The sequence below is a fragment of the Anser cygnoides genome, chromosome 1 (assembly GCF_040182565.1).
Source record: "Anser cygnoides isolate HZ-2024a breed goose chromosome 1, Taihu_goose_T2T_genome, whole genome shotgun sequence".
In the NCBI taxonomy this organism is placed as follows: domain Eukaryota; kingdom Metazoa; phylum Chordata; class Aves; order Anseriformes; family Anatidae; genus Anser; species Anser cygnoides.
Genome location: NC_089873.1, coordinates 65,390,378 through 65,405,771, shown reverse-complemented (window position 1 = coordinate 65,405,771; position 15,394 = coordinate 65,390,378). Strand labels below are relative to the sequence as shown.

The 15,394-nt window shown below is 36.6% G+C and overlaps 1 protein-coding gene across 2 annotated transcripts in view; it reads left to right on the top strand.

Annotated features, from left to right (window-relative positions):
- Positions 1-15,394, top strand: part of KDM5A (lysine demethylase 5A) — a 48,653-nt gene that overhangs the window by 7,146 nt on the left and 26,113 nt on the right. For both annotated transcript variants that reach the window (XM_048058942.2, XM_048058932.2), the window contains exons 6-13: positions 3,841-3,946; positions 4,489-4,577; positions 7,552-7,710; positions 9,272-9,391; positions 10,525-10,683; positions 12,217-12,398; positions 13,981-14,143; positions 14,938-15,057. In XM_048058942.2, coding sequence (XP_047914899.2) covers positions 3,841-3,946; positions 4,489-4,577; positions 7,552-7,710; positions 9,272-9,391; positions 10,525-10,683; positions 12,217-12,398; positions 13,981-14,143; positions 14,938-15,057 — 1,098 coding nt within the window. The remainder of the gene's footprint in view (positions 1-3,840; positions 3,947-4,488; positions 4,578-7,551; positions 7,711-9,271; positions 9,392-10,524; positions 10,684-12,216; positions 12,399-13,980; positions 14,144-14,937; positions 15,058-15,394) is intronic.

The following is a 15,394-nucleotide window of genomic DNA, read 5'->3' as shown; positions in this document are numbered from 1 at the left end:
AAAATCAACTCTGGAACTGTATTTAGAAATAGAAATTTGTCCTCAGTAGCCACAAATGGTAGAGGCGTAGATATCTGGGGAACGCTTAGAAACTGTTCGAGATTTCAGTGTAACTCTCTATAGACAGTGCTCTGTATGTTGTTTGAAGTGCATACCTGGAATTTTACCAGAGATTATTTAAGTATTCTTCAGGGCACAGACTAAAAACAGTGTTTAAAAAACCAAACCAAAACAACAACCTGCTAAATAAATGCCATTTTATTCTAGCTCGGGAATCTTAGCAATTGTGTAATATGCTGGGTAGTCCAATGCCTGGGTGGGTAGTGGTCATGGCTGACTACACTGAACACTGCATCTCAGACTTTCCAAGATCTAACAGTATTTTCCAAAGATGCTCTGCATCTTTTTGCACATGAATTGGAAAAGAGTAAGAAGGCATAATCATAGAATCATAGAATATCCCAAGTTGGAAGGGACCCGTAATGATCATCGAATCCAACTCCTGGCACCACACAGGTCTACCCAAAATTTTAGACCATGTGACTAAGTGCACAGTCCAAACACTTCCTAAACTCCAACAGGCTTGGTGCAGTGACTACTTCACTGGGGAACCTGTTCCAGTATGTGACCATCCTCTCAGTGAAGAACCTCTTCCTGATGTCTAGACTAAATCTCCTCTGCCTCAGCTTGACACCATTCCTGTGGGTCCTATCACTATATAAATATCACTTTAATAATAATAATCGCTTTAATAATAATATCACTTTATATTACTATAAAGGTAGTAATTGGAGATTACTTGAATAAACAGAGATCTTCAGTAGTAGGAGATGACAGATTTTAGAAAACCACATTTTTTATCTTTTTTAAGTAAAAAATGAAAGAAAATAGGGAATGACAATTCTCCTTTGTGAAAGAAGGAGTTTTATTTCCAAAAAGGAAGAGGACAATTTAGTTATGAGACATTCTGTTCAAAAATAAATGGAACGCTTCATTCTCTTTCTTCTGAAGAAAGCTATTAAATAAAATGTGGAGAAGGGCAACTGAAATACTTACGAAAGGCTTGTAAAGATACAAACAACAAAAACAAAAAGGATGATTCAGATTGGGAAAGTGGAATATCCTTAAAGATAAGTTAAATATAAGGGAATCTTATGGGGAAAATATCTGCACAAGTTATCCTTTAGGATGTATTTTAACTGACAAGGGATTTATCTAATGAGGTTACATCATGATGAGTTCTGGTAAGGAAATGCTGTGCTGGAAGAAAAAGATAATTAAGTGCTGTCTGGTCAAAGATGATCAATTTTGATAAATAATAAGGATATTAATATCCAAGCAAGCTTGGGAAAAACTAAAAACAATTGTGGATGGTTTTAGAATAACAATAAAGTGAAATTTCTTTTTTTTTTAATTTGAGAGATTTATCTGATGGCAATAATTTAGTAAAACAAAAGAACTCTGGGAGATGCTGACAAATGGGGAAAGCACACAAATATTTGAATTCTTGTTTGCAGCTCTTCTCGTCATGTTACATGATTTGCCCTTATACAAGAAAAGCCTTTGGGTAGTGTTTCTGTTGAGAAAGTAAAAGAAAGTTATCTTCATCAAGCATCCTTCAGGAAGAAGAATTTAAATTTAATCAAGTTAATTTTGCTTTTCGTTGTACAAAAAAACTAATGCAAGAACATGAAGTTTTGTACTATTAATAGTGAAAAGATGGCAAGGAATGCAGGATATCTCTTTTCATGTATTCACAGTTTTGAGTTGGGTGTTTCTATGCTATCGTGAAGGATACCTCTTTTCATGTATTCACAGTTTTGAGTTGGGTGTTTCTATGCTATCGTGAAGGATACCACGGAAAGACTCCTCGTTAAGCCTTGTGAATGCTTTTGGTTTTCACAACTTACGCTATCAATAGCCTTGCAGTATTTGTAAGGTTATACAGGAATCTGTTTTTTTTTTTAAATCTGCTTACATTTTAATATATAATCTTTTTTTTTTTTTAACAGTATAGCTTTTTTTTTGGCCTGAGCATGGAAAAGTAAGTGGATTATATCCACTTAGTTTTAGTGGAATCGAAATAAATACGGGCAATGGTGTTATGAAAATCTTATTTAGGCAACACATTTTTAATCAATGCTATAAAACTAAAGAGGATGGTTGTACATTAGTGATTTACTTTTAGTAAATATGATAGTCGAATTATTTTTTGGGCATCATTGAGAAACTTACCTTAGGTCACAACAGCAGGAGGGAAATTTTGGAGAGCATTAATAAATGTTGCTGAAGTGATGGAAAATCATACTGTGATGAGATCTGTGATGTGGGTTGATTTGGTCAAGTTCTATTCATTGAGAAAACGGACAAAATATGAACAAATTTCAAATGGGACCTGTGAAGTCTCTAGGTTGTAGGCTTTTCCATACAGCAAAAATAAGTCCGTGTTTACTCATGACTTGTTAGCCAAATATTGAAGAGTTTATGACGTAAAATTTGCTAGTTGGGGTGCAATCTCAGAGTGGACTTAACAAACAAATAATAAAAAAAATATATAAATCTAAACGGAAATTAATAGCAATGTTGAATTCATAAATATTCAAAAGTAGAATATTAGTGATAATCACTTAGGAAAGATTGAACACGCAATTCAGTGGGAACAGGGCCTCTAAATATCGCTAAAATTCCCCTGGGTAATAACGACTAGGAGAAGAGATTTCTTTCCCTGTGTTCTGGCAACAGAAAAAAGCAACTGATTAAATGGAAATGGATCTACGTCGAGCTTTGCTAAAAGTACATTTGAATTTCTTATTTTAAGCACTTTCTGGGAGAGGTCTTTTTGGTTGTTTTGATTGAAAACTGTGAATGTTTGTCTCCCCAAGGGAGCTTATTTCATATGGGACAAATCAGGTCTTAATTCTGTGGAGAATAACAGACGAAATAACATGAGTAAGCTATGTGAAGATAGCCACTTCAGAACTAGACACCGGTCTTCTAAATTGATAGTCTTGCTGAGATCTTTTAGGATCAGTTAATTTCAGGAGGAAGATTGTGAATGGTGACAATTTAGTGGCCTTTATCAGTGTTAGAAAGGGTTTTCAACATGCAAGGCGACAACGTAAATGCAAATACCAAGGTGATTGCATTGTAGATAAAACCAGAAAATTGAGGTTCTTTGTGCTGCTAGGTTAGCAGATGTGATGTGGGAGAATGAGATTGATTGTTAATGGGGGACAGGAAGAAGTTCGCTTGAACGGAATGCTTCAGGAAGCAATGGGACTGCAGGTCTGTGGAGGTGTGTCATCTAGCTTAACAGGTCTTTTCATCTCTGATTTTGAGGTTGCAAAGGTACGAGTAGCTGTGATCTCAGTTATAGCTTGCCATCATGAGTAAACCCAGGAAATAGATTGGAACTCAGTGCCATTTGTCTATTCAAGGAAGTATATAAAAGCTCTTGTTGAAACATGATTTGTGTTCCCTTCAAAGCACTTCATGGTATCATGGTAGTTTTGGAAAATAATGCTGTGGCATTCTTAATTATTTTTTTGATAAATGTCAGACGTAGTTCTTTTGTTTGCTGTATAGATGACTTTCTGTGGTTAGCCTGATGCTAAGTGGGAAATTATTTGGAAAGTAGGGATAAAAATGCTGTCTTTTACTCCATTTGCATTCACTCGTTGGCTTTAGGAAAAGAAAATCATGTCTTTTCATGCCTCTGTTGCCTTTTGTTTGAAAAGCTGATGTTGGGTATTATGAGATTGAAAAATAAGCAAATGACGAGGAGAGCTGGAGGAGAAGTATTGTTAGTTTGTGCTGATGTGGTCTTATTTTTATTTTTAGGCGGAGGCAGGAGAGATGAGTAGAAATACTGAACTCAAGAAGCTGCAGATCTTTGGAGCTGGACCCAAGATGATGGGACTGGCGTTGGGAGCAAAGGATAAAGAGGGTAATTAAATATTGGGCTCATTGCTTTGTAAAGTAGTAAGGCTATTAAATCTTTCTGCATGTCTCCAGAGACAACATTAAGAAGTAAGCAAATCATTGTAACTGGAAAAAAAAGCCAAGTATTTTAGATTTTAATTCATGAGAAAGATTTACAGGGTGCTTCATGTAACTTGGCAAAGTTTCATCTCTTTATGTACTACATAGTAACCATAACAATTAAGCAGCTGTTGCATGAACTGAATGACTGAAAGGGAAAACAGAATTTGATGATTCTGAAACTGATCCCACCAGCTAAGTGCACAAATTATGAGTGTAATTCACTCTGTTTTGTGAGGCAATTGGGATGAACCGTGAGGGTAAGCAAAATACATTTTCCTAATCCCTGTTTATGTGGTTAGGTTACAGCAAGGCATTTTGTCTTTCTGTGGACCATCAGGTAGTTTCTGATATGAAAGGCAGGGCACCCAACTGGACACCTGTGGGGTTTTTTTTGCAAGTTGTGTCATGTGATATTAATAACATTTAACTTTATTTTACTTAAAGATGAGGTGACACGAAGACGCAAGGGAACCAGATCAGAAGCATTTGGAATGCAGATGAGGCAACGCAAAGGAACTCTTTCTGTCAACTTTGTAAGTTTGATTCTATTACTGTGGTTTCAGATAATAAAAAATTCCACGATTTACTGTTTTTTTTCCCCTGAAAATCCCTCACATACAAATAAGTGGATGGACACTGCCACAGATGATACTGCTAGCGTGGGAAAAATGAACAATATTTTGGAAAATAATTTATGCGTAGGTTTTAATCTTCCAGACAGGAAGGGTGTTACAACATGAAGGTACTTGCTGATTACAGGTTTGAGGACTTCCTTTGCTGTGCACTTCTTGCATGTCTTCAGCAGCTCGATTTCAGATTGAGCTCCCCTTTGTGGAGCAATGATACAACTTATCTTCCATTAAATTTGTGTGATGCACTCCAGTATTTCAGTATTTTGATATTAGCATTTTTAGCTGTTTTTATCTTGTCTTTGCTGTTTTGAGTTTAAACTAGTCATTATATGAGTTGGTGCAGGAAGAAATTAGGAGAGAACCCAAGGGGAAAAATGAAATGTTAAGCTCTCTGATGTTTGACCACGGAAAAGTAGTGTATTGCTGTTCTTAATATTTTTAGTAGCACATTACTTTTCAATTTTAGTGTAATAATTTAGCATGTGCACACAACAGTGAATGAAGACGTGCTTTTAATGTCTTTAGAAGTAGACTCATTCACTAAGAATTTAGCTGTTTTTTTTCTCAGCCCAAGAACACTTACAAAAGTTTATTTTAAGTTAGACCATGGAAGGCCAAGGCAGCCAAAAGCCTCCAGTAATCATATTTTTATATGTGAAAATGCCTCCTGGGGAAGAAAATGTGGGAGAAGTTGGACACTTAAACAGATCATTGTGCCATTGTAGCTGTTAGAGTTTGTGACTTGAATTTTCTTTTAAATTGTGTTACTACTGAGTAGATGGTATTCCTAGGCAGTGTAAGTATTGCAACCATTTTGTTAAAGTATGCTTTCATTTAAAAATACTTTGTCCAGCATCTTCTTCTGTATAGAAGACTATATTTGTATACTTTCTGTTTATTCCTGTCTAAAAGAGAAAATGAAAATACTGTAGCAACAGAACTGCTATTTTGGAACTGAATTCCTCTAACTAGAGTCTTCTGAAATACTGTGACTTAGTCCATTTGGTTCCATCCCTTTTTTTTTTAATACTATGAGAGATCTTCAAGGAAAGCAATTTTGAAGTGCACAGGTGATATGTTAGCCTTATATAACTTGTCTGAAAAATACTATGCTGCAGTTTTGTTTATACTTCTCTCTCATTCATTTACGCTTTTGTGAGAGGCAATGAAATAATATATACCTTTTTTCTTTTTATCCTCCCCTCCCCCCTTCTGAAATCTATAATCATACATCATTATAGTCTTACTGTTTTTTAATTACATGGCTAGGAGGCTTACTTGTGGTTACTGTGTAACCACAGATCTGCATTTCGTGAATACATATTTCAAGGCAGTCTTTGTGTTTGACAAATCATCACTTGGGTTGACAAAAAAATGTGTAAGTTCATATGAATTTTGAGGGAAGAAGGTATTATCAGCAACAGGTAACTAGTAAGTATCATAGAATAGACTCCTATTATAACTGCCATTTTAATGCATTTTTAGTTTTGGGATGAGAACCTGGAAACGTTTGATAGGTTGCTAAGGTACCCTTTTTCCCTTTAATATACTTGCAAGAAAAGTAACTAGTTATTTGTTAACTCGTTTAAGATAGATATGATCTTTCATATTTAAGTGGTCTTTTTTGGTCTTAAAAAGGGGAAAATGCTGGGTTTCTTGGTAGACCTGCACTATTTTCTAAAATTGTTTCTTAAGATCGTTATTAAGCAATCTTCCCCTAGAGAAGTTTATTATTGCATAGCTAGGAAGTTGCTTACTTAACTAGGCTGGCATAACTCAGATGGGGTTGATTTCATGTGTTTGACATAACTGTGTGAGTTTAATGAACTGAAAAGCACATGTTTTTATGACAGCCTGACCAGAAAGAAAAAAACAACAAATCCCTCCTAGCCCCCCCCCAAACTAAACCCACCACTTCTGGAGGATTTTTAGCCGAGTGAGGAAAATATATCGAACCTGAGTTGCTCCGTGACTGTGAGCGTAGTAGTAGCAGAATTTGGAAACAAGTGTTATTTGTGAAGTTGATATTGTTATTAAATGTTTATATGGAAGATATTTTTTTAGTTGTATAATACACAATTTCTTCATTTAGATTACATCACAGATCTTTGGTTCTGTATTAAATGTTTAAAGTAAAAGTCCTTCGGACAGTACATGAAGCAGTAGCAGAGAAAATTTGAAACCTGATGATGTCCCTGAGACACATCTCCCAATCAGTGTTGTTCTTGTTGAGAGGTGGTCTTGGACAGACCCGTGCATTTTTTTTCTCTCTGTTGTGTTTAACACTTCTGTCATTTGGAATTTATATCCTCTGTTTTGGGAAAAACAAGAAAGGATTTTGTACCTTTACATCAGTTTCCTCCCCTTCCCTTGGAATTTAATTTAAATTTGTATGTTAGTTTTTTTGTCCTCATTCCTTGTCCATTGTGAACATAATCACTGCTCTGTTGCAATTGATGGTGTGTATGTTTCTGAAATAGCATGTGATTAAAGAATATCTCCAAAAATTGTCTGTAGTGATTTCACTTTGAATTGTTTTCAGTGCTTGAAGCTCAAAGAGAGGGAGAGCATAAAGTTTTAAAAACTGTAGCCTACTGTTTTGCCTTGGAATAACAAATGAGGTGCTACTCTGAGTTACCTAGAAAACAATTACCCAACTGAACTGAATAGTTATTTCCAGCAGTTATTTCCAGTTATTCCCCTCCACCCTGACTGAAGCACAGTCAATCGTTATCGGTGCTTCTCAACAACCAGAGAAGGTTGCGTTGATGTTTATATTGAACTTCAGGATTACATCCTTTCTTTGCTAGGAAAAGGAAGGCAGGTTCTGGGTGAAGAAACTTTTATAACAACTTTTTTTTTTTTCTCTACGCAGGTTGACTTGTATGTTTGCTTGTTCTGTGGCAGAGGAAATAATGAAGACAAACTGCTACTATGCGATGGATGTGATGACAGCTATCACACTTTTTGCTTGATTCCTCCTTTACCTGATGTACCAAAAGGTGATTGGAGGTGTCCGAAGTGTGTTGCAGAGGTATGGTTGAAGAACTACTTGAGCTTTTTATGTATGGTTGTGGTCCAGAAAAGATCAGAAGGGCTGCAGTTCAGCTCTCATTGTTGTTCCATCTGAGTAGGAGCTGTGGTTTTCTCTGGAACTTTGTCAAGATATGAACTGTGAATCTCCAGCTGTTCTTGGCCGATGAGCTTTAAGGAGAGAGAAATATTCCTTCCAGAGCCTGGGTATAACTTTTGTTTATGACACTGCCATGTGAAAGCTAAAACTCTAGCCTTTATATTTTAAGAGTTGAAACTCAATTTGATGAGCTGGTAGCAGGGAATTAAGTGAGAATTAGGGTTGTGATAGGTGTTTAAGCACAGTGATGAAAGGTTTTCTAAGCAACAAAGTAATCAAAGCATGTGATTTGGGCATAGCAGGGAGCTTTGATTATTGAGAAGTCATTATGACATTGTTCAGAATAGCTTGTTGCAGAAAGTGAAAGAACTAATTTAAAAACTAGCTATTTTAGATTTGGTTTAGACTCAGAAAGCAACTGTTAAGGCTCCAAAAGTGGAAGCTAGTTTGAATTTCATTGCTCAAAAAATACCACGTTCAAAGTGATGATCGATCACCAGCCTAAAGGCAGCAAACATCAGTTTATTGGCTTGATATTTGCCATAAGAAAACAAATTTTGCAAGCTCAGGATATAGGTAGGTGTAGAATTCAGATGAAAAAAGCTTGCTATTTCTAAAGCTAATTTTGTCACTGGCTTTAACTTTTTTAAAAAAGACCATGTTTCTAGACCACGTTTTTTCCAGAAAGGGGCAGTAACGCATGCTCACTTATTTATATACTCATTTCCCCAAAGAAAAAGAAACTACTGATCTTGAATTCCTCTTCAGTCTGGTTTCATTATGACTAAAGACTATTAAGCCACTAAGTTTCGTGTCATGTTTGTGCTCAAATAAGTCTTGTATATATAAACATTGTGTGAAAAAGGCATTGTAGAAATGGATGGGAACAGTAGCAGAAACGTAAGTTGGTCTTTTTGGACTCCTGGCATGATTATAGGACAGTGGAAGATTTGAAATTTTGTCAGATGGACTTTGTGTTATTAGATGTTACTAGTCAGCTGCTTTGGTACATGTTGCATTGTTTTGATTCTCTTCTTCCTCCTTCATACTTCCATTGTGCTAAATCAGTTGATGTTACGCTATGGTAAGACTGAAGCACTGGCAGGATGACTTCCTGTGCAGCTATTCTGCAGGTACTTGAATCCAGTGTAAATTCAGTAAATTCTTCTTGTGCACTGTCACGCTCTGCTGTTAACAGAACAGATGATGACACGTAGCTTGGACAGGCAAGCAGAAGTGTGTAGTGTTGGGGTTTACCATGTTACATTAGCTTCCATACAATTAATTCTGCTCTGTTTCCATTGAGGTAGGACTTCCTCAGCTAAGAAGAGCATTCAAAACTGATAGCTTATTGTGTTTGGTAAGGACTCAGATGGACACTGGTGTGTTTTAGAGAAAAACAAAAAGTGTGATTGTGTATCATAGTCTGCAGGGAACAATATTTTCATGTGTCATCTCTTAGGAATGCAACAAACCCCGTGAGGCCTTTGGATTTGAACAAGCTGTCAGGGAATATACTCTCCAGAGCTTTGGTGAAATGGCTGATAACTTCAAGTCTGATTATTTCAACATGCCAGTCCACGTGAGTTTCAACTTTTGTTGTCATTCCTTGTAGGGGAAAAAGAAAAGATGTTTCAGCTGATCCTGAATTTCTGCTGAGGCATCTTAGGTTTGTATAAAGAGGCACAATAAGCTTCAAACATGTAAACAAATGATTTAACTTTCTGGCATCTGGTCTCGCTTCAACTTCATTTCACCCTTCTCCTGTGATGGACAGATAGCTTTATTGCTTATAGGGCTGTACTCCATTTAAGTTTTTTCCCTTTTTGATTATTTAAACCAAGTATAGGACTGCTCTAGTTTGTCATAGGGGTCTTTCTCTCACCGTTTCTATGGCTTTTGTCTTGGTTTGGTTTATTCAGAGTATTGTTCTTCTCCCTGTTACAGTCTTTCCTTGCAAACAAGTCAATAAATAGACTGAGTCTGTCAATCTTTTGTGGGTTGTGGTTTGTGTGTTGTTCTGCACCTCAGCAGCATTTCCAAAACTGGCACGTCTGTTTTGGCACACCTTCGTTATTCCACTGTCATACATACTGCATGAAACACCAAACTACTTCTTCTTGGTGTTCTTTGGTAATTTATGGGCAGTGTTGTCAAAGCTTCCAGCTTTTAAGGACTTTGATTTATTGTATGGCTTTGGGACACTGTAAAATAAGCTTCGTTCCTTATTTTGTTCTAACAAGCTTCATAACTAAATGCTTATAAATAGGGGTTGTAATGAGATATATGAAGACTACACTCTTGAACACATTTATCGGAATTTTCGTGCTGTTACTCAGAGGTTTTGGTTGTTATCCTCTGAAATAGTTTGGAATATGAACGCTATTTATTCTGTTTGCTGCTTGGATTCTGCTGCTTGTCTCCTCCCTTTTTGTCCATCAAGAATTAACGTTTTTTTAGCTGCACTTCTGGTAACCTCATCTTTTTTGTTCATTTCATCCCTCATGATGTGGCATTCTCTTTCTATTTCATTGCAGCTGCTACTAAGGAATACAAGCCAAACTGTATGACACTGAGGAGTGGAGGGGTGAGGTGGAGTGTCCTTGGTATTTGGAGATACGTGGGGGATTCATAACAGTGGATTGCTTAAATGATAGCCTTTAGGTTGGATCTTGTCTGCACATACCCTAACTTTTTTTTTTTTTTTTCATTCAGATGGTTCCCACTGAGCTTGTGGAAAAGGAATTCTGGAGATTGGTGAGCAGCATAGAAGAAGATGTCATTGTAGAATATGGAGCTGATATATCATCCAAGGACTTTGGAAGTGGCTTTCCAGTGAAGGATGGCCGACGAAAGTTGATGCCAGAGGAAGAGGTGAGAAACAGGAGATGCAAACCAACCCCATTCCTTGCCCTGCATAAGATTTTACAATAAGAATACAAGTCTGGAATCAATGTGGTTTTTATAATGAAAATTAATAAACTCTTGCTTACGCTTAACATTCTTTTTGAGCAGGGCATTAATCTGACAGTTTAGGTTCTTTTCCAGATCAGGTTGCTGATAGCTAGGCTGTTTGTCATGATTGAAGTCACACCTGTTTTATATCATTTAACAACTTGTGTATCTTTGCCTGTATTATGGTATATCCAAGCGTAAGGAAACTGATAAGATTCTCCTTTCTTGTTCTGAAGAGTTATCTACCGAAACATAATTCTAACCTCCTTAGGAGGTTCATAATAAATAAAACAGGCTAATCAGATTTAGCTTGTTTTTCTGGCTGTGCATACTGTAAGAACGAAAAAAATGTAGTTGTAGCATCCTATTATGGAAAATAAGATAAAGAATATCTGGTAAGTATATTACCTACTTTTCATGAGACCTTACTGTAGCATATCAATTTTATGGCTGCTTATGTGTTTGAATTCTTAGAAAATGAGATTAAGGGTGTGTTTTCATGATTACACAGCACCCAAATCAATTCATTCCAATCCCTGGAAAAGGTAATCCTGCTCACTGTTGTCTTCCACCCATGTCTGCACCTTCCTACCTGCACCTTTGGCGGTGCAATGATTTTGTAACTGCTTGGTGAGTCAGAAATGCTTGTTGATCTATTTGTATGAAAGTAGTAATTAAAAAAAAAATCTTTCTAGCCAGATCATTGGACTCACTGCTTTATCTTTAGTGTCAGTGCGAAGGAAACAACAGTAACGTGGCTGAGGTGAGGGTGGGACCATTCTATTCAGCAACTATAGGATATGCCTAAGCTGACTGAACGTGTGCTAACAGCTTTCGTTAAGGTTGAAAGAAGAATGGTAGCAGCAGCCTGAATTTTCATTTTTTTGTACAGACTTGAGCACATTTTGAAGTAAAGGTAGAATTGTTTAACTGGTGATGCTGATTTCTGTGAAATAAGTGTGGGAATTTCTTCTCTTGAGAACTTGCTGAAATAATTTATGAAGATCAAGATAAACTGCAGCATAGTAAAGCAGGTCTCTCAAAAGCTGAAATAATACCATGAATTTCATTGTGGTATTTACAATTATAAGGTATCCTGTTTTATTGAAGACTTCTATCTTTTGCTTTTCTGGTAGTGTTGTTGGTATTTTTTTTCCTTCAGAAATGCATGAAACTTGGGGGGAGGGATCAAAGTTTAAGTAGATGAGCATTGATTCAAAGAATAAGGCCAGTCCTAGTATTTCAACATACATAGCCCATAGTCTGATTAAATGCCGACTAAAGAGTTTAAGGAAGTATTTCCTAGTTCAGATACTTCATTGTTGGAGAATACTGTGCAGTGTCTGCTATAGAAATGGATAAGCTGATCTTTCTTAGTACTTCTCTTTTCTAGAGTTGATGTTCTTATGGTCATCTGATTTGTTGAGAATTTTCTCCTTTTCTTTCTTGCAGGATTATGCACTTTCTGGTTGGAACTTGAATAACATGCCAATTCTGGAACAATCAGTCCTTGCTCATATCAATGCTGACATCTCTGGCATGAAGGTACCTTGGCTGTATGTAGGGATGTGCTTCTCCTCATTTTGCTGGCATATTGAAGACCACTGGAGCTATTCCATCAACTACCTGCATTGGTATGGGCCCTCCTTTGCACATCTATCTTGCACTTCCTTGTTTGCTTTTAGTGAATTTGTTTTTTTAGTTGAAAATACATATGCTTCCTGATGACTTTTAAACCAAAAGCTATACACAATGAGCAGTCCATATTCTTAAATGAAAAGGAGAACACACGTACTGTTTTAAGCACTTTGATATTTTTCATGATCTGATTAAGTATTCTTGTGTTGCCAACAATCTAGTATCACTGCAAAATCATGGTTTAGAGGCTAACATCTTTTCTAAGAAAGCTTTTGGTTTTGAACTGACTTGGAGTTCACTGGTGTGGAATATAGTGTGGAATATTGACAGATTAACTGCTTGCATTGCAGTCTTCCCAGTTTATCAGGGGAGTAGGACGAGGGGAGTCTGTAGGAAACACCCCTTCAGAAAGGAACGTTTGTTGTACATCTGGTAAGGATAAGTTGATAGCCTTTAGACTGTGACTGCACGTTTCTGGAGAACTGTTTGCTAGTAAGATCTGATCCACAGGTTGAGGAGGAGGATTCGGTTTGTTTAGAGTTCAGTTATTGTCCTCATAGCATGCTGTTAACTGGATCAGGATGTGAGGAGTTTGTGTCAGCTGGTGAGTTCCAGCAGCCCAGCCAGATACAGAGCAGTACATACTTAGGGGGCTTGCTAGCTGTGTCCGACCAGCAGATGTCACTGAAGCCTGTAGGAACCAAAGAAAATGCTACACCATTCCTTGTCTAACTTCTGGGAGGGTTGGTGATAATAAGGTTATTAATATAGTTAGATAGCAAAAAGATAGATAGATGTAAATTGATTCAGATATTTCAGCAGATATTACTTGTACTTCTTAGTAAAAAAAAAAAATTAATAAAACCCCAAAATTTCGATACTTTAGATTCTAGATCATTACAGCTTATTTTGCTTAATGCAGGACTGGAAAGACTAGAATGATACGTTCTCAAGTAATTCTGTTTGGTTTTGGCCCTGTGTGTCCTTTCTTCTCTCATACTTAACTAACCCATTTTATTAAGTATCTTCTGTCGTAAGGGTCCAGTGAACCACTGTTATTTTAGTAACTGGTTATGTATATTAGAGGGATTGATTATACTTCATCACACTGGTATTTTGTTCATTCTTTGTGTATGTGGTATACTTTGCTATTGGTTTCAGACATAAGACTTCTTCAAAACTAATTGAGAGAATGAAGTAATACAACGATCTTTTTTTTCCTATTAAACAGTGGCTGTAATGGCCAAGATTTTGCTTGATGAATTTTCTTTCTGCTTCCTAAAGTAAAAGGATTGCCCATTTTATCCCTTTAGAGCATGGTAAATGACAGTATCTTCCTTCTTAGATTTGTCATGGCAAATCTACTGTCAGGTGTGTTGAGAATTGTGTTGTAGAGTAATTGTTTTTTCAGGTGAAAATGATACACAATGAAGGTCGTTTTTGATTAAAGATGATTTTGTGCCTACATGTAAAATACTTGGTTTGTGTGCACAGTGGTGTTAGAAGTACACTTTGCAGTTGGGTGGCATCATTGCTTTTCTGTAAGCAACATATTGATTATTGTGGTTATTTTATTAGGGGAGAGCCAAAGACGTGGTATGGCGTGCCCTCTCATGCAGCAGAGCAACTGGAGGATGTGATGAAGGAGTTAGCTCCTGAGCTATTTGAATCCCAGCCTGATCTCCTGCATCAGCTGGTCACTATCATGAACCCCAATGTATTGATGGAACATGGTGTACCAGTGAGTAGAACATGAGCATTTTATCCACTCACTTTGTCATTCTGTGCCAAATTTCTGTAACAATTGTTTGACATAACTCTGAAGAATTTCTGTAGTGGATGTTTACATCTCCAATTCATTAGTTATGGAGTGGTTTTAAAATACATTTTCTAGAATCCTTCTCTATCATCCCCATGAAATTTTAATCATCTCACATGAGAAGAGCGTGCCAAACTTCTTACAAAAAATATCTTACAGAACAAGAGTACATTGTGTTACATTTCATTTTTATTGAAAATAACTCCTGCTATAGCAGCATATTTGTCTGTGAATTGGTTTTAATATTTTTTGGCAGTGAAATATTTATGTTTTATGAAAATCTCAGCTTTACAAACTGTTTTGACCAAACATTATTGACAGCAGACCTTTAAGCAGCAGTCACTATCATTTGCTTTTTTGTTAAGATAAATTTATTCTCTGGCAAATACTGTAGAAAAGCAAACCATAAGCTCTTTCCAAAAGCTTTTGCACTTTGTGGTCTGATGGATTAAATAATGATAGAGAAACATCCCTTTCGGGATTCATAAAGAGAGTTTTAAACTGTTGACTTAGATATCTAGCTTTTTTTGAGTAAGGCTATGAACTGAGGATTCACGTTAAGATGACAGAACCAACCCTTAACGCTTAAGAGGTAGCTATTTTGCCTGTGGTGGTTCATAGGTAAAGAAAGTGTTGTTCAAGCACCGCATAATAATGTCTTAACCTCTGTTGCAAGTTCATTTATATTTTTTCCCTTTTATCCTCGCTTGTATTAGGTATACAGGACCAATCAGTGCGCTGGCGAGTTTGTTGTGACCTTTCCTCGTGCCTATCACTCTGGGTTTAACCAGGGATACAACTTTGCTGAAGCTGTGAACTTCTGCACTGCTGACTGGGTCTGTTCTTTTGTATTTGTTTCATATGACTCTGCTAGGTGACCTTTTGCAAAGAGAGTGTTAGTAGCTTTTATACTACACAGTATGTTTTATGTTTATAGTTCCTGGTACAACAGAGGGACTGATGTTAATTTACATTACAGAAAATGATTTTGAGCACACAGTTTTAAACAGCTTCAAACTGAAGCTTCTGGATTTGGTCTTCCTTTTCAACTATTGATTTCACAGTACCTTTGTACCTTTAGTTAGTATTTCTGGAATGCATCTTTCTGGATTTCACATAGATTAATGTACTGTATTGAATATCTGTTGTCATTTGTATGTTGGAGGTAGCTAT